This window comes from Mandrillus leucophaeus, unplaced genomic scaffold (genome assembly GCF_000951045.1).
Source record: "Mandrillus leucophaeus isolate KB7577 unplaced genomic scaffold, Mleu.le_1.0 Scaffold756, whole genome shotgun sequence".
Taxonomy (NCBI): domain Eukaryota; kingdom Metazoa; phylum Chordata; class Mammalia; order Primates; family Cercopithecidae; genus Mandrillus; species Mandrillus leucophaeus.
Window position 1 is genome coordinate 191411 of NW_012108208.1, and position 25789 is coordinate 217199.

The 25789-nt window shown below is 37.8% G+C and overlaps 2 protein-coding genes across 2 annotated transcripts in view; one reads left to right on the forward strand and one right to left on the reverse strand.

Annotated features, from left to right (window-relative positions):
- The window catches only part of AIMP1 (aminoacyl tRNA synthetase complex-interacting multifunctional protein 1), a 30663-nt gene extending 28882 nt beyond the window's left edge, over window positions 1–1781 (reverse strand). The window contains 2 exon segments of the mRNA XM_011966313.1: window positions 1701–1710; window positions 1713–1781. Coding sequence (XP_011821703.1) covers window positions 1701–1710; window positions 1713–1746 — 44 coding nt within the window. The 5' untranslated portion in view covers window positions 1747–1781.
- Window positions 329–25789, forward strand: part of TBCK (TBC1 domain containing kinase) — a 245377-nt gene continuing 219916 nt past the window's right edge. The window contains exons 1-3 of the mRNA XM_011966312.1: window positions 329–1746; window positions 9561–9782; window positions 19162–19234. Coding sequence (XP_011821702.1) covers window positions 1701–1746; window positions 9561–9782; window positions 19162–19234 — 341 coding nt within the window. The 5' untranslated portion in view covers window positions 329–1700. The remainder of the gene's footprint in view (window positions 1747–9560; window positions 9783–19161; window positions 19235–25789) is intronic.

The window sequence follows — 25789 nt, forward strand, 5'->3', positions numbered from 1 at the left end:
AAAGAACGTCCCTATTATAGTGTTAAGCAATGTGGTACCTTTTAGAACTAGGTGAAAATTCCTGCTAGGACTTAAATCATATGTGTCAAAAGTCAGAATTTAAAGAAGAAAATTAAATACACTGAGAACAATGCATCTCAAGACACTCAAAATATGTAAGTGCAGCAACCAGCAGTAATTCCATAGGCCTTTTATCAACCTTTGCCAAAATCTATAAAAAGAATATCTAAAATTGCTTTTTTATGAAAGTTCCTATTTATTCTTGTTTCCCTTACCAGAGAGCCTGCTTTCCCCTTACTGATGAGAACACAGGGGGTCCTGGGTAAAGAGTCCATAAAATTTAAAAAGGAGTATGCCTTGGCCTCCCATGACCCTCTTACCTCACAATAAGGCCATCTTTTACCTGGTTCAGATTTGCAGACTAGGTCCATTAGATACCTTGTCATTAAATACCTATAATATACCCTAATCTTTGTAATCTTGACAGGTATTATTTCCATTTTATAGACAGATCCAGGAAAATTACATGACTTATCGGAATCCCTTCAAGTATCACAGAGCAAAGCCATGATTTTAACTTGCGTTTGCCACTCTGAAACTCACACTGGAATTCCTTTTTAAAGTGTCCTTCAAAGTCTAATTAAATAAAATTAACCCTGTCATCTATAATACTCTTACATATCCAAATTAAGTACATCAAGAATATCACTGGCCATTTTTTACCACCCATAGTCAAACCACCATTATGCTTCCTCTGGATGATTGCAACACTCTCTTTATTGGTCTCTTTTCTCCTACCACGCCCTCCTCTGTGTATTTTCCTTTATGAGTGACCCTCTTAAAAGGAAGTCAGATTCCATCACTCTAATGCTCAAAACCCTCCAAAGTCCTATTTCATTTAGAATAAAAGTTAGACGTCCTCAAGATCTTCATGACTTGCTCGCCTTGATTTAATCTCCAGTGAAGGACTAAACCCTTTACTCAACTCTGACCTACAGGCTTCCTTGCTATTCTAGCAGGTTTCTGCTTCATGACCTTTGCAATGGCTGGTCCCTCTGTCTGACTGCACTTCCCCAAGATATTCGCATGGTTACATCTCCCACTTCTGTCAGCCCTTTACTTCAAAGTTATCTTTTCAGCAAGACCTTCCTGTGTCACTCTATAACCTTCTTCCCTGCTTTGTATTTCTCTTCAGGACTATCACGACCTAAAATACAGCATGTTTCTAATTACTTTGCTTAGAATGTGCCTTCCTCACTAAAATGTGAGCTACAAGTAGACAAAGATTTCTGTCTGTCTTGTTCACTGCTCTTCACCTAATGTCGAGAACGGTGCCTGGAATAAACGCTTAATAACTATTCGCTGAATGAATAAATTCCCGTCTTCACCCTTCTCTCCCCCAAAGCACCCAAGTCCTTTGACACACACATTCACATAACAGTAAATACGCTTAGGGATCGATATTTTTCGGTAGCATTCTTAACTTAGCCCTGCATCCCATTTCTCAAACGTGGCTCCTTTAGAAGGAGGTCTCAAGCTCTTTCCTGTTTCCTCAGGCCAGGGCTGGTCCTGGTGCGAACGGACTACCCGTTAGCAACCGCAGGCCAGGTCCTCTCTCCTGGAGGCAAGTTACAGAAAGAAGACCCCTACGATCGCAATCCGCGATCCCCGAGTGAGTGACCCTCCACGACGTCACTCACATGAAGCGGTGGCCAGGGGTTCCGAGAAAGCCACAGCAGGAAGCATGTAGGCACAACCACCCGAGCACTCTAGCAGTGAGAAAGGACCCAATGAGGTGTCCTTGCTGAACGCCTGAGTCTTCTACAGATTCAATCGTCAATTCTTTTTTCCTCTTCCTGTGCTCAGTCCCATTAACCTTCTACACCACGCTCCTCGTCTTCCATTCCCTCACCCAGGATTTCCAATCGCCCCCTCGTCCCCCGGCACCTCTTTCTCTGTCGCTATATTTCATTTCGAGTCCAGTTTGGGCAAGGGGCAGGACGCCACAAGTCGGGGTCTTTCCTCAGTATTGGGTCGCGGTGGCTGTGAAGGCAGAAGAAAAGGCCAGGCTGAGGGGAGGGTGGAGGGTAAATAGCTGGGATCTGTGATTGGGCAAGGCCAGGCTCGCGGTCCTTGCCGGGTTCCGCGAAGGGAACCTTAGCTGACTCGGCTCGCGGGCGAAGGGCAACCTCTGAGCTCCCGGCGTTCCGGGAGCGGCCTCTTTTGTAGGAGCACCTGAAATGCAGCGTCTAGTGCACTAAGTCGTAGCGGCAGCACCAGGCACAGCGACTGCGCTGTGGCCCTGTGTAGAAGCTCCATCCCCCTTGTCTTTGTGTTTGCCTGCGTCCCCAGACTCAGAGGCAGGTATTTGGGTAATCTAGTTTTCCGTGTCGTAGTGGGTGGGGTCTGTGGGAGGTAGAGGACTATCAGGAGCAGTGAGTGGCCCCGCATGTCTTCAGAAGGGATAAGAGAACCGAGCTGTGGAGCTGCTTGCTGATGAGTACTGTCTCCATCCCTAGCTACAGCCCGCCTTTTCTGTGAATCAGGTTCACCTGAGTCCTTTGGGAACCGTAGGCTCAGCAGTCGCTCTGCCACTGCCTCAAAGGAAGGCTAAAGGAGGAGGTTAGAGGATCTAGAATCTGCCCCTCCATTTCTCACCACAGAGGCAGAATTTTGCTTTGATTTGTTTCTGGCGCTCGAGGTTTAGTCAATTGTCGAAGTGTAACACTCTCTTGAGCAGTAGGAGAACGTGAAGCAGTGAAAGGAAATTACTTGAGGATTGTCAGTGGCTGCTTTTCAAGGTCCCCTGTCCTGGTTTCTATCCATCTGGGACAAAAATAACCTCTTGAGAGAATGTATATATAAAATAAATGAATTAGTATCATTTTCCTGTAGAAGAAATGTGAAACTTTTGTTCATGATAAAATCAACATCTTTTGCCCTGTTTTTTACTTTCTCTCCCCATTCGAGTCATTTAACTATAAGTTCTTTGAGGGCAGAGATTCTGACTTGTTCATTATCCTTTGCCCACCGGCTGGAAAAACAACCGACTTAAAATAGGGGCTTCAAAATATTTGTTGAATGAATTAATTTTCAAGCCCAACTGCTTGCACTGTTGTTTGCCTCATCTAATCTCTCACTTCTGCGTTTTGTTTGTTCTTTTCCCCCAGTAGTTTTCTTCCACTCACCAGGTGTAAGCAAATGTCTGTGTGTGCATTTTTGTGTGTGAGCCTTTTTATGTACAACCATCTAAGAGGTAGTGAAAAAAGAACACTGATGAAATCTTTTATGTTAATTAGTGTTTTATCTTTTTCGAGCATTGTGTTTTATTTGGTTATTTTATTTTCAGCTAAGTGATAAAGATATCTGATTGAAAATCAAATAGTTGGCCGGGCGCGGTGACTCACGTCTGTAATCCCAGCACTTTGGGAGGTCGAGGCGGGTGGATCACCTGAGGTCAGGAGTTCAAGGCAGCCTGGCCAAGATGGTGAAACACCGTCTCTACTAAAAATTAGCTGGGCGTGGTGGTGGGCGCCTGTAATCCCAGCTACTCGGGAGGCTGAGGCAGAGAATCGCTGGAACCCGGGAGGTGGAAGGCTGCAGTGGGCCGAGATCATGCCACTGCACTCCAGCGTGGATGACAGACTGAGACTCCGTCTCAAAAAAAAAAAAAAAGTATGGCATAGTAGGATTGAATAATAAGGTACAACTGTGTCACCTGTCCTATTCTCAGTACTATTCTTCAAAGATAACCACTTTTAACCTTTTTTAGGTCTGTAGGTTAAATAATAAGTTAAACCTAGTTAATTCTTTTTGTTGACTTCTTGAGATAGCCCTAAGTTAAACTAATTCTTTTTCTGTTGACTTCTTGAAATAGCCCACACCATTCACAATCTCTCATCTCAGAATTTGGGAATAGTCATAATCATAATTTTTGGCTTTTGTATTGGTTACTTTATAATTCAAAATAATATACGTAAATTTTTCACGTCAACTTTTGAAACTATATTTGACTCCTTGTTTGGTAAAAGAGAAAAGTAGTGATTCTACCTTTTTCTTTATCACCTTAGAAACTACATTTATGCCCACTTTCTCTTAGCTGGACATTTACTTTTACATTGTCAAAGTTGATAATATATTTCTTAACTATAATATTTGCACTTTGTTCACGTGCCAAAAACCAATAAAAAAAATAAAATGTTTACAGTATTATGGCTTTATAGTTGTTATTTAGTGCAAGTCCAAGCTGTATACTTCGATATGTTTTTTTCCCAGAGTTTTAACTTCATGATCCCTGTGCCATAGTAAGAAGATTATTTATGATATCAAGGTCAAATGGGTTTTTCTTTCTTTCCTGCCAAGGGCAAAATATTATGCTGTAATTGAGCATGCTTTATATTTTGGACTATGTAATTACATAGTTTTTAACTATCCCTACTTTCTTAATTGCCTTTCTGCTTTCTCCTGAGGAATAGGTAGGTGGATGTGCTTTCTTCACTGAGTCTTTTCATTCTTTGTATGATGGACATAGAAGCTTCCATTCTTCTGTTTGAAGTTTTTCCCCTTGAAGCCCAATGGCTTTCTGTTTAATTTGAACAAATTGCATTCTAGTCCTTTTGAATTGCTCCTATACTGGGTTTATATTCATTCTTGGGTAAATAACATTGTTTCTTAGCCCCTCACCTTCTGTTATTGGACTTCCCCCTATTCCTCTGTAATATATCCTAAGGAAGCTTGCTCACAAAAGGCATGTGAAAGGTAATTTTATTTTTTAATGTTTGTATGGCTATAAATTATAATTTGCTCTTATGACTGATAATTTGGCTGTATATAGAATCAGAAGTATTTTCCTTCAACTCTCAATCCTTCCATGTCTTCTAACTTTTTTTTCCTTTTTTTTGAGCTGGAGTCTCGCTGTGTTGCTCAGTCTGGTCTGGAACTCCTGACCTCACATGATCCCCCCGCCTCAGCCTCCCAAGTATCTGGGATCACAGGCACATGCCACCGCACCAGGCTCTTTTCAAACTTTCATTATTGCTGATGAGAATGACAGTTTCACTTTAATTTGTTGATAGCGGAATCATTTTTTTCTCTCTGAAATGTTTAAAATTTTCTAGTTACGTTTGATGCTTTGAAAATGTATGGCAATGTTTATCTTCTCATAGGCTCTTAATTTTATTTTTTATGAGATAAAATTGACACATATTAAAACACACTGATTTTAAGTGGTCAGTTTAATGAGTTTTGATGCATGTATTCATCCGTAGAACCACTACCAGCACAATCAAGATAGAAAATATTTCTACCACTACAGAAAGTTCCTCTGTTTCTGTTTATTCAACCCCCCTTCCCCATCTGCAGTACTGTCTTCTGATTTTTATTAATACTGTAATTTAGAACTATAGTTCTGGAATTACATTTAAATGGAGTCATACAGTATGCACTCTTTTGTATCTGCTTCTTTCATAAACTTAATATTTTTGAGGTACATTCATGTTTTGGCCTGTTTGTTCCATTTTTCTTGTTAAATAGAATTTCATAGTACAAGTAATGTTAACTGATTCACTTGTGAGACATTTGCATTGCTTCTGGTTTTTAGCTATTAAGAGTACAGTTCCTGTGAACATACTCATACCAGCATTTTTATGGACAAATATTTTCATTTTCTTGGTTAAACACCTAGTAGGAGTGGAATTTCTGAGTCACAAGTTAGGGATATTTTTCACTTTAGAAGAGTTTTCCAAATATTTTCCAAAATTCTTTTGCCGTTTTACACTCACACTAGCAATATATCAAAGCTCCACTTCCACATTCTCCTCAACACTTGTTATTGCCAGTCATTTTAATTTTAGCCATTGTAGAAGTTAAAGGGATTCTCATTTGCATTTCTCCCAATTAATGATATTAAGCAGTTTTTTCATGTGCTTATTGACTTTTCATGCCTTGTGTGAAAATGTATTTGTGACTTTTACCTATTTATGTATTGGCTTGTTTTATTATTGAATTGTGGTATTTATAGACTCCGAATACAGGTCAATTATATATAGACACACATATATTTGATTTTAAAAGGTCCTATGTATACATAATGTCATATGTATATATAGACAGATATAAATAATATTTCCCTTTAACTCGAAGTTTTATTTTCTCAGGTGCCTTTTGATATGCAGATGTTTTTAATTGGTGAAGTCTACTTTGTCAAAATTGTCTTTTGCGACTAGTGCTTTGTTATATCATGTCTAAGAAATCTTTTCCTAGCCTAAGGTTGTAAAGATACTCTCTTATGTTTTCAATGAGAAGACTTAACAGTTTTACCTTTACATTGAAACCTATGATCCATTTTAGACTTTTATGGATGTATCAGTAGAAGTTAAGGTTATTATTTTTTATATGAATATCTTTTTCCAGCACCATTTGTAAAAAAGACTTTCCTTGAACTCTTTTGAGTTCTGTTGAAAATCTATTTTATTTAAAAAATTTTAAATTATGAAATATGTGGTATTAACACACACATAGATAAATATAGAGCATGGAAATTACCAAGCATAATGATAACATGAACACCCATTAATTCACCAGCTAAAAACTAGGCTATTATTCAAGATTTTTGAAGCTTCTTGTGGATTTTTCCCTAACCTTACCTCTGCTTTAATTTGATAGTAACCATATTCTGAGTTTTTTTTTTTTAAATTCCCTTACTTATTGAACATGTTCTTACAATAGATGTAAGTATTCCAGAATTATTTTTTTGTTTTGTTTTTGAGTTTTATAAAAATTGGCATATTTTATGTTATTTTTTTCAGTCAATATTAATCTGTGCTATTAAACATTGCTATAGTTTGCTTATTTTTCATTATGTATGCAGGTGAATATGCCACAATTTATTTAACTATTTACCTACCATTGGACATTTAAATTGTCTGCAGTTTGGGGATATTAGGAGCAATACTGCCCTGATCTTTCTTGCACAGGTCCACTCTGTGTGTGTGTGTGTGTGTGTGTGTGTGTGTGTGTGTGTGTGTAGGAGTTTCTGTAGGAATATAATAGCGAGATAGTATAAACATTTCTGGTGATTTTACTAATTTACACTCCCACTTACAGCAAATTAGAGATCCTATTTTTCCGCATCCTTCTAACATTATGTGTTATCAGATTTCTTAATTTTTAACTGTCTGGTAGATAAAAATTTTTGGTGGTTTTAATGTGCAACTCCTTGATTATTCATGAGGTTGTTTATCTTCCCATATATCTATTGGCCATTTCTCTTTATTCTTTTGTATAATTTGCTTTTCTGTAACTTGTTTTATGTAATGGATGCAATATCTTCTCAAATCTCTCTATATTTATTAGAGTTAGTTTTTGTGTTTCTTCATAAATTATTTCAGTTGCTTCCAAAGCCAAATTTTTGGAGGTTTATTTTATTGTTTGCGCTTGATACTGTAGTCTTTCCTCAACTATCTGATGATTCTCAGACAACTCATTATTTAAGAGCTAAGGCTGCCTGGGAGCTTTGCGTATATGGACAGGCTTATTGACTGATAACCTTTTGGTTTAGGATGGCTGGGTGCACAGCCAAATCTTAGCTGGGGTCCTACAAATTCCAGAATCGTGAGGAGTTTGCTCTTCTTGCCAGTGTCCATAGCAACTACTGTAGTTCTCAGTTTGTTCAGATTCTTTAGGAAAGAACCTTTTATTTTCAGAGTGTAAATAACTGCCTATGTTGTGGGACTGGTGGCAGAATTGATACTTCTAATTATTCAACACTTCACCCTTCTGATTTCAAACCCTCTTTGACTGCTGTTTACCATTGTTCCCGCCTTCTCTAAGTCTGAAGCCTCTGAATCTGAAAGGGCCAAACAAACCTCTTGACTAATAGGCCGGGCGCGGTGGCTCACGCCTGTAATCCCAGCACTTTGGGAGGCGGAGGCAGTCGGATCACAAGGTTAGGAGATTGAGATCATCCTGGCTAACACGGTGAAACCCCGTCTCTGCTAAAAATACAAAAAAGTTAGCCGGGCGTGGTGGCGGCACATTCCCAGCTACTCGGGAGGCTGAGGCAGGAGAATGGCCTGAACCCGGGAGGCGGAGCTTGCAGTGAGCCGAGATCGCGCCACTGCACTCCAGCCTGGGCGACAGAGCGAGACTCCATCTCAATTAAAAAAACCCCAAAAAACAACAAAAAAACCCCCCAAACCTCTTGACTATTATAGGTTGTAGCTTATTTCTTTCTGCTTCTTGTGGCAATACTCTTCCATATATATTTTGTTTTGTACAAGTTTCTAGAAATCTTTCATCACCTCATGGCCTGTGTCCCTTCCTTGTTAAGGGTTTATACTTTTTAAAATATTTTTAATGATTTCAGTAAGGTTTCTGGTCAGACAAAAGTGGTTTTATTGAATTGGAATTCCAGCATATTTATCAAAAAGCTGAGAAGGGAAAAATGCAGGGCTTTACCAGTAGAATGTCTTTTTAGTGAGGTCCATGGGTAAAATATTTTTTACCCATGTCAGAAGACCTTTTTTGTTTTCCTTTGTTTTGTTTTGTGTTGTTATGGTTGCCTTAATGTGATTCAGATTGATATGGAGCAAGTTTCCTAATCTCCAGGCTACTACCTTACACAACTTTGGGGGCACCGTTTATTTTGAGTAAGTGCAAATAGGATGTCTCATGCTATACACGTGGAACAACTATCTCTAAACTTGAGCCAGTAGCTCTATCAGGATTATTAATAGATTAAATCAGATCATACATTATGTAAAACATCTAGCATAAAAATGAAAATTGCTTATTTAATATTATAGAACCTTCTTTTAATCTAGTTTAAGCTTTACTACTATTAATAAGGTCCCTGATTAATTACCAGTTGGTATCTATATTCCCTCTTTCCTGACTTACCTCACTGTATGAGAAGGAAGGTTCTTGATGGTATGTGAGTTATTCAATCTTTAGGTGAAGAGAGGAACCTTATTGGCTGGGTGTGGTGCCTCACGCCTGTAATCCCAGCACTTTGGGAGACCGAGGTGGGCGGATCAGGAGGTCAGGAGTTCAAGTCCAGCCTGGCCAACATAGTGAAAACCCATCTCTACTGAAAATACAAAAAGTTAATTGGGCTTGGTCGTGGGTGCCTCTACTCGGGAGGCTGAGGCAGAATTACTTGAACCCGGGAGGCGAAGGTTGCAGTGAGCGGAGATGGTGCCACTGCACTCCAGCCTGGGTGACAGTGCGAGACTGTCTAAAAAAAAAGAAAAGAGCCTTATTAATAATATGAAGATGCAGTAACAGACTTCCTCTACTCTTTAAACTGCAAGATGTCATTGAGGATGGAATCATCTTTCCTTTTTTATGCCACTGAAAATCTTTGAGTTTGATTCAGAGCTGCAATATAAATGTATGCTGAGGCGTTTTGTCCTCTGATATTTTAGAATTTTCTTACTGTGATATTTTTACTGTGAAGTGTTCAGATTGGCATTTTCCTCCAAGTTGTATGTTAATTGTGTTTAAGGTTTGGTCTGTCTGGCTTCATATTTGGTGTGTCCTAAAATTCTCTCCTTTTCCATATTATCTTAGAAGACCTAGGACTCCAAAAATGTTTCCCCTGGAGGACGCTGAAATGGGAGCCTTTACCTTCTTTGCCTCGGCTCTGCCACATGATGTTTGTGGAAGCAATGGGCTTCCTCTTACACCAAATTCCATCAAAATTTTAGGGCGCTTTCAAATCCTTAAAACCATCACCCATCCCAGACTGTGCCAGTATGTGGATATTTCTAGGGGAAAGCATGGTAAGTTATTTTCTTTTTTTTCCTATTTATGTTCTCTACTTTGTTACCCAAAGTTATAAATACTGTATCCATTAAATATATAAAGCTATCATCAGTTCCTGTGCACACATGTCCTTCTTTCTGTCCTCCTTTTCCCCCACCCTGCCTCTCTCTCATACACTTGCCCATTTATTTCCAAATCTACCAGGTAAAATTCAAACTCTTTACTAGGCTATTGCATGCAAAAATCCTTCATCTAGTCCTTGATCCAGTCTGTGCTGTCCTCTTTTGATGTATTGCTTGTTGTTTCCATTAATTTAACCATTCATTCCAGCCAAGCTGAGTTGCTTTGAAGTTTTTTGATTCACATATCCTTGATTTTGTTCTTTGCAATTTTCTCTCATGGATTATGCTATGAGGGAGGGGCAAAGGTAACAGAAATTTATACTGAGCAGAGTGGCCAAATATACGTATCAGTAAGCTATGGGAGGAGTCATGAATATTTATGAAAGGAGAACCATGTGTATGTGCATTTAAACTTCATTCCCCTTCAAGCCGCTTCATGGGTCCCACATATAAAAAATGGCAATGTTGGCATGATCTGATGGTCATGATCCAAGGGTGGAGTTTTTCACCCTCTGACGTCAAAGGTGGAGCAGAGGACACGAAAACTCTTACTGCTCATTCTTGGTAGACTGGCCAGAACCACTCCATGGTTGGTTATCAGGCAAATGGTTGCTTATCAGGCAAAAAAGAAGGGGTAGTGTCAGACAGTTGGTTGATATCAGTTGTGAAATCTTTTGAAAGGGCTGGTTTTCGCTAAGTCCCTAGGGAAGAAAGCCTAATCATGGTTAAGAGGGTGGTATAATGAGGTAGTCTGACCCTAAGTCCTATCATGGCTGAGAACTCAGTTTTCAAGGTTATTCTGGGGTCCCCTTGGCCAAGAGATGGTCCCTTTAGTCAGTTGAAGGGCTTTGAAGATTACTTTTAATTTACAGTAGACATCTATAAGGAAATGAAATTTTAAGTTTAAAACTGTAGCTTCAGTAGGCTTTAGGAAGTCTGTGAACCACTCAAATTACTATAAAATTGTATATGTGTGTATACATATGTACACATGTGTTTGCTGAATAATGAAAATTCATAGTTTTTCACAGATTTTCGAAAAGGATTCCTAATGTAAAAAAAAAGAGGAGAGAGGGGGCTTAAAAGCACTGGTGTAGAGTATCAAGGGGTATGGAGAGATCATCTTCTTTGGAGAGATCATCTTCTTAAGGCTAACTTGAAAAGTTCTAATGTCAGGTCCTAGTCTTTTCAAAATTGATTTGACCTGCACCTAGTGTTGCACCATGTCGTATATTTACCAATCAGGAGACCCACAGTCAGGGCCACTGTATGGGGTTTTGCCACACTGCATAAAAGCTTCTGGATAATGGAGTAAGTGGGAGCTGAAATCTGATTCTCTAATTTATTCAAGGGGGAGGGGTACTTTTTCTAATTTGGTTAAAGAGAACTGTGAAAACTAGTGGTAACTATATAGTAGACTACAGATAGCTCCAGCCATGTGCTGAAAGCCCAGAAAATAACTTTTGGTGAGTTAATTTTTGTTCAAAAAATAATTTTTTGCCAAAGATTTTTATTTGTTACCTGGCTTCAATGACGTTAAGTAGATGTTGAAAAATTACGGGGATCATTTGGGGCTTTTTACGTCACCAAGCAATATAATAGATATTTTCAAAACCTGTATACTTCAATGCCCCATTACCCTTAATTCAGCTATAGATTCTAAAAAATTGCCAGTTGTAGAGTTGGCCTATTTCCAAAACCATTCTTTGGTTGTCAGTACAGTAGTATTAACCATGGGTGGTGAACATCTGTAAATTTGGCAGAGGCCTGTCTTTCCAAACTCTTGCCACCAAGAGCCCTTTGTTTATTCCCACTGTATCTGGAAGCCCCTTTGGAGCTTCACTTTATGTATTTGGGGTTTTTCCTCTGACCAATTTTTCCTAGGCCTTTTCTCAATTGACAAAATAGTCCTAAAGCTCCTTCTTTTCCTTCCTCTACCTAACTTGGCCTCTATAAACACTGAATTAGGAACTGTGTTATAGCATGATTCTCTTTGGGGAGCATTCTTGCTAATTTTGCCTATGAACCTTCTTTTTGATTATCAAAATCAGGTGGGAACTGATCCCCTTAGAAACTGTAATTGTTCTACTGATTGTTGTTCTCTGAGGCCAGTTCAACGGTATGGTTAGTCCCCTTAGCCCTGTCCACCATATTGCTGTTTACTCTGCTTCCCTGACTTGCCCTGCTCCTCATGTATCTCAGCAGCCCTCTCTGCTAGGGTAACATAGGTCATGAATATATGTAAAGTTTATATATTTTAAGTCTAGTTGTCTGAAATGAAAATATCGATTGTCATTAGGCTAGGGAATTTGATTATTTTGTTTTTATTGGCAATGTTTAACATTCTGAAAAGTTGTGTGTATGAGGAATAATTTACTGTTAGAGTAACTGCTTATGCAAAAGTCTGTTTGTTCCAAAACATTGTAGTCAGTTCAGTTGCATCTACTTTGAAAAATTTGAAAAGTTGCTGCTGAACAATCTCCTTAGTGAAAGTATTTCTCAGTGTGAACACCTATTTTTCAGTGGTGTAATACCATATAACTTTGATTTGTGTCTTCTCAAAGAATTTTGATTTTGATTCTACTTTTCCTCTTTTTTTCTGTTCTTGCTATGCAGATATCTTACTATTGTTAGTCATGCCCCTTCCCACCCTGCACGTTACTGTTAAGCCAATAACAACTTCTTACTTGGAGTCACATACTCCTCTTACATGTGGTCTGTTTTAGTAACAATATGTTTTCACATATTATGTTAGCTCAGAAATAAAGGTTTCACTGTTTTCTATAGATCATTCAAAACTAATCAAAGATGATAATATTTCCTTGCTAACTCAGCAGGGTGAAATTTTTAATCTCAGGAATGGTAGACACTTTATTAGAATTTCAGAACTTTTTTTCTAGTAGAAGAAAATATCTTTAGGAGAAAAGAAGCCAGTAAACGCTGAAAATACTGTGTTAACAAATTTTATCTTTTCTTTTGAGCTTGAAATCTCAGCTGTGTTTAGAAGCAGAGTGAAGATTATAAATGGTAGTACATCCTTTTTAATTTGGTATTGATTATCCAGAAATCTTTCAATGATTGCTGGTGAAATCAAGAATAAAAATTATTTTATTTGAAATTAAAGTAGAGAATAATACAATTATATGGAATGTAAGATTAATTTATTCTGTATCTCTAGCATATAAATTTTAATCTGTGTTTGTATTAGTTTCATAAGAGAAACAACAAATTATATAATCATATAAATTATATATGTAGTATACATTATATAAGTATATTAAAAATATTGCTGAGAATTTGTGTGCGTGATTGTGGGGGCTGCTAGGCAAGTTTGAAATTCATGAGGAAGGTCATCAAGAAGGACAAGCTGAACTCTTGGGCAGAAGCTGAAGCTGTCATCCACAGGTGGAATTTATTCTTCTTCAGGGAAGCTTCAGTTCTGCTCATAGTTATTTATTTTTTATTTATTTATTTTTCAGAGACAGGAGTCTCACTATATTGCCCAAGCTGGTCTTGAACTCCTGGTTTGAAGTGATACTCCTGTCTCAGCCTCTCCTGTAGCTGGGATTATAGGTGTGAGCCAGTGTACCTGGCTTTCAGTTCTGCTCTTAAAGGCTATTAAACTGATTGAATCAGGATTATCCAGATTATCTAGGATAATTTCCCTTCAAGTAAACTGATTATAGACTTTATTCATTTGCAAAATAATTTCACAGCAACATCTAGATTAGTATTTGATTGAATGACTGGATCCTATAGTCTCGCCAAGTTGACTCATAAAACTGACCATTGCAGTGTTCTGGTACCAATACTATTCTTTAAGCATAGTATTTTTCTTTGTTGGTTTTGAACTGTATAAGCACTTATTGAGATAATCATATTTTAAAGGTGATGAGCTAGTCTCGATTTTTACTGTGAATAACAAAAGTGATGCAGTAAATGTATTCTGACAACCGTTTATATTATTTTAAGGGATTCATGATTCACCTCTTTCTCTAAATTTAAAAAAAAATGCTGCTTTTAAAAACTTTATTTTACTTTCCCTGCCCCTTATTCAACTCCTTTATTGTTGCTTAAATGTGTGTTCTCTTCAGTTTCTTAGTGTTAACTTTGTATTAGCCTGTTTTCACGCTGCTGATAAAGACATACCCGAGACTGGGCAATTTATACAGGAAAAACCTTTAATGGATTTACAGTTCCATGTGGCTGGTGAGGCCTCACAGTCATGGTGGAAGGCAAGAAGGAGCAATTCATGTCTTACATGGATAGCAGCAGGCCAAGAAAAGAGAGCTTGTGCAAGGAAACTCCCTCTTATATAACCATCAGAGCTCATGAGACTTATTAATTATCACAAGAACAGGGAAAGACCTGGCCCTGTGATTCAATTACCTCCCACTGAGTCTCTCCCACAACACATGAGAATTCAAGATGAGATTTGGGTGGGAACACAGTCAAACCCTATCAAACTTAAAACACACAGTTTGGGCTGGAGACACTACATCATACTTGGGGTTCCTCAAATCTTTGTTAGAAGGAAGACTGTTTCGCAATTATTGTATATTCTACTCTTTAAAGTTCATCTTAGCATCACATTTTTTTTTTTTTTATAAATAATGCTACTACATTGATGATTTATATTTGGCACATTATGTTTCCCAAATGCTTTATTCTGTGAAATTCTATTGTTTTTATAACATGTTATTTTTAAACAGTGGTCCAGAGATTTTAGAATGAAGACTCTCTAAAGATTTCTTTAAAAAAGCATAGTTCATAGTAGAAATATTGTTTTGGTATACATTATCTCTGGGAGAAACTTTGATGTTCTGCCGAGGATTATGGCTCTGCAGCATTAAAACTATGCTTAATAGTTCCATAGAATCTTGAAGCTTTGGCAAACACTTGTTTATGGTATTTTGAAGGGGTTTCCAAAAGCCTGAAAAATTTTAGTTGTGCCAGATACTTTGGAAATCTCTTATAGATATGGAGAATTATGAATATCCAATTTAAAATGATTAATTAATGGAATATGCACATTTTAATAAATTATTTTGTTTTTGTTTTACATGAAAGTCAGTGCTACTGAGTTATACTGAGTTTATAATATGGGCATGTAATTTTCTACACAGGACAGAGCTCTGTTTAGTGACTGTGGTCATATGAGATTCTTCATTTCTAATGGCCGCATCATGCCTTTGCTAAAGCTAATTCATTTAACAGTTATCTTTATATTACATGCCTATATGTTGTAAGTGACATTCTACACACATGTGATGTAGTACACCTGTGTGCACTAGGCACCTGTGATGTACTACTGTGATGCACCTGTGTGCAACTACTGATGCACTGCTAGGCACCTGTGATGAGACCCACCTCATTCCTGCCATCACAAAATATATTATCTGATAGGAAAAAAGATACTACAGTAGTCCCCCCTTTTCCTCAGGGGATGTGTTCCGAGAAGTCTCCTGCCACTCCCATTGGATGTCTGAAACTGAGGATTGTACAGAATCTGATTCTCATGAGTCATAATATGTTTCTATGTCTGTCTTCTACTCACAAATTTAATGCCTTTTCCATCTTAGCTAGGCACTTGTCTTGCACTGTGGTCATAATTTTGTAGTTTGAGGCATTACAACAAAACTAGCATGATTTTCTTTTTTCTTAAATTTCACGAATAGAAAATTTCTTACCATACATCTTAACAACTGATTTTTTTCTTTCCTTATCAAGTTGAGAACTTTTACCTTTTCACTTGAAGGAAACACTTTACATCTTCTTTTTGTTGTTGTTGTTTTTAAGACGGAGTCTCACTGTGTTGCCCAGGCTGGAGTGCAGTGGTGTGATCTTGGCTCACTGCAAGCTCCGCCTCCCAGGTTCACGCCATTCTCCTGCCTCAGCCTGTAGCTGGGACTACAGGTGCCTGCCACCATGCCTGGCTAATTTATTTTTATTTTTTTTGTATTTTTAGTAGAGATGAGATTTCACCATGTTAGCCAGGGTGGTTTCCTGACCTCGTGATCCGCCCACTTCGGCCTCCCAAAGTGCTGGGATTACAAGCGTGAGCCACCACACCTGGCCACGTCTTCTTTTTGGCATATATTAATTGCTGGTGAGAGATTTCATTATGCTACTCAGAATGGCATGCAATTTAAAACTTAGAAATGGTTTATTTCTAGAATATTCCATTTAAAATTTTTGGAAACTGCAGAAAGTAAAACCATGAATAAGTTGGAGTTATTGATGATGCTGGCTGGACCAAAATAAAAATGCATACAAATTATTAGAGTTGAAACAAGTGCTACGAAAGAAAATTAAAATGTGGAATAGAGTATGTTGTAGGAGAGCAAATCGATGTTGGGAGGTCCAGAAAAGTGTCCCTTGAGGAAGTCACATTTAACTGAGCCCTGAATAATGAATAATAATAAAAGCTAACAATTAGCTAGTGCTTGTTATGTGCCAGACACTATTCTAGGCTTTTATTATATATTAACTCTTTTCAACCTCACAACAACCCTGTGAGGTAGGTGGCTATTCTTCTCTTCATCTTACAGAAAAAAAACTGTCATAGAGAGGTTAGAAAATTTCCCTGAGGTCACATAGTTAATTAGTAGTAAAACTGGGATTTGATCCCAGACAAAATAGTCTATACTCTTTACCACTATGTGGGAAAGATCATTTGAGGCAGTAAGAACCCATGTGTAAGTGCCCTAAGGCAGGAAGCCAGAAGGAAGATCAGTGTGATGGAAGTTGGTAAACTAAGATAAAATAACATAGATGAAGCTGGAGAGGGAGTTCCATATTCAGACTTCTTATGATTTTATCACTTGGGCTTTAGTGTGAAAATATGTTGGAAAGAAATAAGAATTAATGTGAGAAGATCAGTTAAAAAATTGTTGTAGTTCTCTAATGAGATGATGCTGGCTGGGCCCAGATTGTGGCAGATGGAGCAAACTATATAGATTCTAGAAATATTTGAGAGATAAAAATAGCAGCACTCTGTTTATTTGGATTTGAGAAGGGGAGATTACTGTTTAGTTTCTAGCTAGAGCAGTTGACTGGATAGTGATATCATTGACTGAAATAGTATTAAAGGGGACAGACTTTAACAGTAAATTATAAGTTGAGTTTTGGTTCTCTTGAGTTTCACGTGACTTTTATATTAAAATCCTGTAATATGGGCTATAAAAGCCTGCAGTTCAGAAGAGAGTTTTGGGCTTGCAATAAAATCTCAGAGTTTTTCAGCCTTGGGAATAGATGAGAAAACAGGAAAAAGACCCTGAATCAAAGGTGGAGAAACTGGTAGCATTTCAATTTGGGTAGAAGAGGTAAAGATTTACAGAGGATACTGAGGGGAGGGAGCCAGATAAATGTAAGGAAAATGGACAAAACGTGGTAAGATGAAAAGCAAAGGAATGCAGCTTCTTGTTTTGGTTTTCTGATAAGGTTGACAGCTTTTTTCTTCTGGAATTTTACCATTGTACTAAATTGCTTGGAGCTTACCTTTGCATACTCTTTTCTTTATTAAGTAAATAACTTGACCTTTTATTTCATGGTTTCCTTTCCTTTTTCTTTTTCTTTTTTTCTCATTAAATGTTCTTTTAAATTTAATTTTCTTTAAATTCCTGTTAAATATTCCTGTTCACCTCCCTCTCTAGTTTCATCATTTGCTATTTCATTTTATTCCTATTCCTCTACGATTGGAATCTTTTATCCGAAAATGATAATATTCATATATAGCATTTTTAATTTTTGTGTTTCAGATCATTCTGTATAATCCCATTTTGCTAGACAGAGTAAACTTAGATATGATCCAAGATAATACTTTGCTCCGACACTTGACATGTCTGCCTGAACACAATTGTCCATCTCTCCTTCCCCTATTCAAGACCATACCTTAATCCAGTCATTACTGAACTATTTTATATACTAGATTTCTTACTCTGAACTCCCTCTTTCCCATCTTCTTCTGTCTCTTTTTTCTACCTTGGCTACTTTTTCACTTTCACCAAATTTTCATTTTACAGTTATCATTATTCCTAGTTTCTTTGCACCTTTACTTTATCTAGTCTCAGTCTGTCATTGTGTTTTGTGTTAAACTTCTTCCTTATTTTACTTAGAATCCATTTTGCATAGATACTGACAACACTCCAACTTATTTTGAACCAAACTCCTCAAATAACCTTGTCAAATCCCCAAAAGCTTGGAAACCCAGTTGTACTTTTCTTTTGTTCCTCTTAGATTCATTGTCAAACATCATGTTACTGACTTGGGATAATGGATGAGGCAAAAAAAAGTATGGACTAGCCCTTAGAACTGTGCCATCTTGATCAGTTGATCTGTGGGAAAATAAAAATGACATCATAATGTTGATCATGTCTACCACTGTTTTGTATTATTTAATCTCAGCAGACCCTATGATGTTACAAACTACTGTTGACCCTTGAACAACATGGGTTTGGATGCACACATCCACTTAAATATGCAGATTTTTTTTCCAGTGAATTTATATTGGAAAATTCTTTGGACATTTTTGACAATTTGAAAAAACTCATTGATGAACCATGTAGCCTAGAAATATAGAAAAAAAAATAAAAAGATGTGTCATTAATACATAAAATAAATGTAGATACTATTCTATTTATGTGTTGTCAATAAGGCTTCCAGTCAAGGGTAGGCAATTAGTAGTTAAGTTTTGGGAGAGTCAAAAGTTATAGGTGATTTTTGACTGTGTAGGGGGTTGGCACCTTTAAGAAACCCCTGCGTTGTTCAAGGGTTAACAATAATTCTAGGTTGATTTTCTTTCTCTGTAGTTATGATTTGGATCATTTCTACTTTTTTCCAAGTTTCTGAATGCAATTTCAAAGATCTGTGTTTAAAACCAGAGTGTCAGGCAATCTGTACCTAGCTCCTTACTTTCCCCTTCTTTCAAAATTCTTTATATATTAATCTAATCTTTTACTTCTTTCTTCCAATCTGTGTCAGAAGAAGGATGAGTTATTTTTTCCCCAAGGACAGCCTTTCCGCCTGTTTTTCCTGATGGACATAAGAAAAACTCTAGCGGGAGAAAAATACAAGATAAAAAAATAGTTATTGTTTTATTAGATGTTTATTATCCTATATACTTGGTAATAATGTAGTTAATATAGAGTTTGAAAAGCTCTTTTAAAATATTGTTATGGGTGTTATATGTTAATATCATCAGTGGAGAATATTATTTTGTTTTTAACATGTCATATTGATAAAATATAACATGGGTTTGCTTTGTTTTACTCAGAACGACTAGTGGTCGTGGCTGAACATTGTGAACGTAGTCTGGAAGACTTACTTCGAGAAAGGAAGCCTGTGAGGTACTGTAGAGTATCAGAACAATTAAATGAAATGCAGAACTTGGCCAACAAAAATGCATTTTGTTTAAACTGCAGAGTTTTGGTTTCTTTTGTTACTTAATGATAAATGTAGGTGCAAATTTTCATTTGAGAAAATTTAATTTACAGATTACATAGGAATTCAATGTTAACATAGTCCAGTATTCATCTTTTGTGAGGTAGGCATTCTCTGAAATATTTCAAAAAAATACTTCCAAAGGGGATATATGAACATTTGAAACTTCTTAGTACTAAGCATTTCAGTAGCTGGGATTAAGATTATTTTCCTGTATTTTTAGTAGAGAGGAGCTTCACTCTTTTGGCCAGGCTGGTCTCAAACCCTTGACCTTGTGATCCACCCACTTCAGCCTCCCAAAGTGCTGGGATTCCAGGCATGAGCCACCGCACTGGGCATGGTGGTGCATGCCTGTAGTCCCAGCTACCTGGGATGCTGAGGCGGGAGAATTGCTTAAACCATGGGAGCGGAGGTTGTGGTGAGCCGAGATGCACCACTGCACTCCAGCCTGGGCAACAGAGTGAGACTCCATCTCAAAAAAAAAAAAAAAGGATTATTTTCCTGAAAGGAACACCTGGTAACTTCAAATAGGATACTTGTATTCCTAGGCACACAGTGAACTGTGTTAAATAAAGGTCACATTGAAGAGTAGGGAGAAATACTAATCATAGCTTAGATATAATTTAATGATACAGTTTAAATGCAATTGTTGCAAAGACTCAATAAATGTACTCTCTTGGCAAGGAAAGTATGTGGTCTAAACTTTTATTACAAATATACTATTAAATTAACTTCTTCACAGATTTTCTGAAGTGACCTTAAAATTATCAAAAATCTTTTTTAGTGTATAAATCACATTGTATTAAACCAATAAAACATCTTGCCATGAGTGTTTATAGAATTATAATTATCCATCCTAGTTTTGAAAAATATTGTTACTCTGATTAGTTAACAGTTTTCCATTACCACAATATTCTAGATGAAAAATCTTTTTCAAGGAAAGAAAAACATTTATCTTAATAATTGGTAGTAATTTGATAGAAGCAAGACAAATAAATTGAATAAAAGTGCTATTATTGCTCTTTTAAATGATTTGGTTTTTGGTGGCCTCTGGAATGAAAAATGCAGATACCATGTATATACCAGCAGTCCCCAACCTTTTTGGCACCAGGGACCGGTTTTGTGAAAGACAGGTTTTCCATGGATGGAGGGTGGAGGGATGATTTCAGGATGATTCAAGTGCATTACGTTTATCGTCTACTTTATTACTATTTTTATTATATTGTAATATATAATGAAGTAATTATACAACTCACCATAATGTAGACTCAGTGGGAGCCCTGAGCTTGCTTTCCTGCAACTAGAAGGTTCTATCTGGGGGTAATGGGAGACAGTGACACCCAAAGTCTGTTGCTTATGTTCAGTCTGCTCTGTAATCTCATTTTGGTTTGGTTTGCTGTCACTGCAGAAAACCCTGCTTCACAAAGATAGGATGTTGGAAATGGAAGCAGGCTTTTCAGTGCTTTTGTGCCAGTCTCGGGATATTCTGTCTTGATTTTAATCTAGAATGTGTGGAGATTTGATATTGTCGAATTGATCCTCTTCTAGCACAGATGAAGTAAATTCACCTGGCTTATTCACAAATGGCTTGCGGATCTATTCCTTCCCAGTTCAAGGGTCCTTTGTGGTTGGGAAGTAATGTTTAAACTCTTTTGAAAGCTGAGATAAGTGATCCTGCACCAGTTGGGAGAAAGAAGGCCGTGGCTCAACCTCTTTCAAAATCTCTGCTAATGTTTGAAACATGTCAGAAATCCCAGTGTTCACTCACCACCCCCATAATTCCAGTTTAGCTTTGAATGCAGCCACTTTATCTGTGGACTTGAACACAGTTGTTCTCTCCTGAAGTGACAGATTGAGTTTGTTGAGCAGGTTGAATATATCACACAAGGAGGCAAGCTTTTTGACCCATTCTTTGTCACTGAAATGTGCTGCCAGTGGTGACTATTTTTCTAAAAGAAATCTCTGGAGCAGCTCTCATAACTCAAAACTCTGGCCAGCGATTCACCTTTAGAAAGCCATCAACTTCTGTGTTTAAGAGAAGACGTGTGTACTCTGTGTCCATCTCCTTACAGAGCTGCGTGAACAGATGTGAGTTAAGGGCATGCACTTTTTTTTTTTTTTTTTTTTTTGAGACGGAGTCTTGCTCTGTCGCCTGAGTAGCTGGGACTACAGGCACCCGCCACCACGCCTGGCTAATTTTTTTGTATTTTTAGTAGAGACGGAGTTTCACCGTGTTCGCCAGGATGGTCTCGATCTCCTAACCTCGTGATCCACCCGCGTCGGCCTCCCAAAGTGTTGGGATTACAGGCATGAGCCACCGCGCCCGGCCGGAATAATATATTCTTTTAAATAAAAATCAAAGATTGGTGACATTATAAAAATTATAACTATAAAAACACATTTATTAAATAAGGTTAAACTATTTCTAAATACATATAAAAGTTATTCTTACCTATAGTCATATTAGACTTTTCTAAAGAAGGATATAAGGCTATAGTGTACATCAGGGGTTCTCAAACCCCAGACCACAGGCTAGTCCTAGGCCCTGTACCTAGGACTACACAGCAAGAGGTGAGCAGCAGGCAAGCCAGCAAAGCTCCATCTGGGTTTACAGTTGCTCCCCATCGCTGCATTACCACCTGAGCTCTCTGCCTCCTGTCAGATCAGCAGCAGCACTGATATTCATAGGAGCACGAACCCTACTGTGAACCATGCATGTGAATGATCAGGGTTGTGGGCTCCTTATGAGAATCTAATGCCTGATCATCTAAGGTGGAGCAGAGGCAGTGAAGCTAGTGCTGGGGAGTGGCTGCAAATACAGATTAACATTAATACAGAGGTTTGATTGCACAGAGACCATAATAAATCAATTACTTGCGGACTCATCAAAACCCTGTCAGTGAGAAGCAAGTGACAGTTAAGCTGTATCTGGTGGCAGGCTTTAGAGTGGCAAGTGAGTTGATGTACTTCAGTTGTACAGCTGCATCTGGTGGTAGGCTATGAAGCCATAAAACCTTCAAAACTGCTTTGCCACATGGAGACCAAGCAGCCTGTATTAAAAGACAAGTCTTTGGAGTTTTTCAAAAGAAAAAAACATGAACATAAAGAATAGAAGTAATTATTGAAAGCCACTACTTCATCAAATTTGTTGACACTAAGAGCATCATTCTTAGCGACTAACCACATAGCTAAGAAGCCCTTTACTATTGGTGAAGATTTGATACTGCCTGCTGCTAAGGACATCTGTCATGACCTTTTAAGGAGAGGATGCCGTTCAAAAGGTAGCACGTGTTCCTCTTTCAGCTAGCACCATAACTAGACAAACTGATGAAATAACAGAGAATACTGAGGCACAATTGCTAGAATTAATGAGTCACCATGGTACACAATCCAGGTTGATGAGTTGACCGATGTTGACAACAATGCAACAATGCTTGCTTTTGTGCAATATATTTTTCAGGAGGATATGCATGAGGATATGTTATGTGCACTTTTGTTGTCAACAAACACCACAGCTGCAGAACTATTCAAGTCTTTGAATGATTAAATATCAGAAAAACTGAATTGGTCACTTTATGTCAGTATATGCACAGACATAGTGGCTGCCATGACTGGACGGCTTTCTAGTTTCATTTCACAGGTCAAAAAGGTTGCTTCTAAATGTGAGTCTATGCACTGTGTCATCCATAGAGAAATGCCGGCTAGCTGAAAAATGTCACCTGAACTTAATAATGTTTTGCAGGATATGATTAAAATTATCAACCTCATTAAAGTACATGCCCTTGGCCAAGTGCGGTGGCTCACACCTGTGATCCCAGCACTTTGGGAGGCCAGGCTAGTGGATCATGAGGTCAGGAGATCGAGACCATCCTGACTAACACGGTGAAACCTCGTCTCTACTAAAAATACAAAAAATTAGCCAGATGTGGTGGCTGGCACCTGTAGTCCCAGCTACTCAGGAGGCTGAGGCAGGAGAATTACGTGAACCCGGGAGGCGGAGCTTGCAGTGAGCCAAGATCGCACCACTGCATTCCAGCCTGGGCAACAGAATGAAACTCCATCTCTAAATAAATAAATAAATATATTATTCCTTGCTCACTAGTTCAAATTTACACTTTAACTTCAGGCCCCTGCTGCTAAAAAGCAATTTTCTTTAAAGGTAGTTGATGTTAAAATTGAAAACCAATTATGCCCACAACTTTAGGTAAGAAAAAATATTTTAGTTGAGGCTGGGTTAAATTTGTGTAAAGATTTACAATGCAACATGTAAGATGAAAATATGCATTTACAATGCAATGTGTATGATGCAATATGCCCTTACTAGTTAGGCAACCTTGGACAAGTCTCTTAGTCATTTTCCTTATCTGTAGAATAAGGAGTTTTACTGATCAAGAGATCATTGTGGAACAAGTTATTCTCAACTTAATGTTTTATTTAGTATGCATCATATCTGATAATACATTGATCAATTGTCTTTTTTTTTCTTTCTTTTTTTTTTTTTTTTTGAGACAGAGTCTTGCTCTGTCACCCAGGCTGGTGTGCAGTGGCACAATCTCAGCTCACTGCAACCTCCGCCTCCCGGGTTCAAGTGATTCTTCTGCCTCAGCCTCCCGAGCAACTAGGACTACCGGCATGCCCCATCATGCCCGGGTAATTTTTGCATTTTTAGTAGAGACGGGGTTTCACCATATTGGCCAGGCTGGTCTCAAACTCCTGACTTCATGATCTGCCTGCCTCAGCCTCCCAAAGTGCAGGTATTACAGGCGTGAGCCACCATGCCTAGCTGATCAATTGTCTTTATAAATGTAATTTGTTATATTTTAGTAGACTAATATCTTAGCCTACTATTGCTCTTTATTTAAATGGTAGATTTCTTGACAGAAGAACCTATGGCAAGTCTACATTTAAAACTTCAGTGCTATAAAAAAGGTTAAATTATTATAGAAACATCTATTTTATGATCCAGCAATTCCAGTCCTAGGCATAAGGCCTCCTTAAGTTTTGTACTATAGTACTTTATTTACCTCACTCTAGTCCCAGCTGTGTCTAGGTGTTTATCCAAGAGAACAGAAAAATACATGTCCACCTATGCAAAAAGATTTGCATAAGAATGTTCCCAGAAACATTCTTCATTATAGCTCTAAATTGGGTAGAACTCAAATGTCCATCGACAAGAGAATGCATAAACATGGTACAGGTTGAGAATTCTTTATCCATAATATCCGGGACCAGAGGTGTTTCGGATTTGGGATTTGTTTTCCCCAGATTTTGGAGTATTTGCATTTACATAGTGAGCTGTGTTGTAGATGGGACTGAAGTGTAAACACGAACTTCATTTATGTTTAACTGATAGCTTATACACATAGTTTGAGTGTAATTTTAGGTATTATTTTAAATAATTTTGTGCATGAAGCAAAGTTTGCACTGAGTACTTATATGTGGAATTTTCCACTTGTGGTGTCACATTGTTACTCAAAAAGTGTTGGATTTTGGAACATTTTGGATTGCAGATTTTCAGATTAGGGATGTTCAACCTGTATGTTAATCAACAATGAAAAAGAAAGAGCTACTGGTACATACAACATGTGGATTAACCTTATAAATATTATGCTGAGCTAAAGAAGCCAGACATAGAAGATTATCAGTATTTATCTACAGCGATAGAAAATCAGTGCTTTATTCTGTTAGAGAGTAAGGGGTAATTCAAGAACTGGTTCAAAATGGCCTTGAGGGAACTTTTTAAGGGGATGAAAATTTTTATATCTTGATCAGATGTTACTTATATGGTGTATGTGTGTCATAACTAAATGAAATATGTACTGAAAATGTATGCATTTTACCTATGTAAATTATATGTTAATTTAATTTAATTTTTTTTTTTTGAGACAGAGTCTTGCGTTGCTGCCCTGGCTGGAGTGCGGTGGTGCGATCTCAGCTCACTGCAAGCTCTGCCTCCCAGGTTCAAGCGATTCTCCTGCCTCAGCCTACTGAGTAGCTGGGACTACAGACATACACCACCACACCCAGCTGATTTTTTGTATTTTAGTACAGACAGGGTTTCACTGTGTTGCCCAGGCTGGTCGTGAACTCCTGAGCTCAGGCAGTCCTCCCGCCTTGGCCTCCCAAAGTTCTGGGATTACAGACCTTAATTTTTTTTTTTTTTTTAAAGGTTGTTGAGTTATTCACTTGGCTTGAGTTCTCAATCCCTCATAGAAAAACAGTATTGTATTGTTAATGAAGATGTTTGAGCCACTGACTTTTTTGTATTTTTTGGTTTTTAGAAGAAATAGTATGAATTAGTTATTGCTTAACAAGTTACCTCAACACTTTGTGGCTTAAAACAACAGTAAAAATTCATTATCTCATATAATTTTTTTGGGTCAGAACGTAGGAATAACATAACTAGATGGTTCTAACTCAAGGTCTCACAAGGTTTCAGTCAAGATAACAGCTGGACCTAC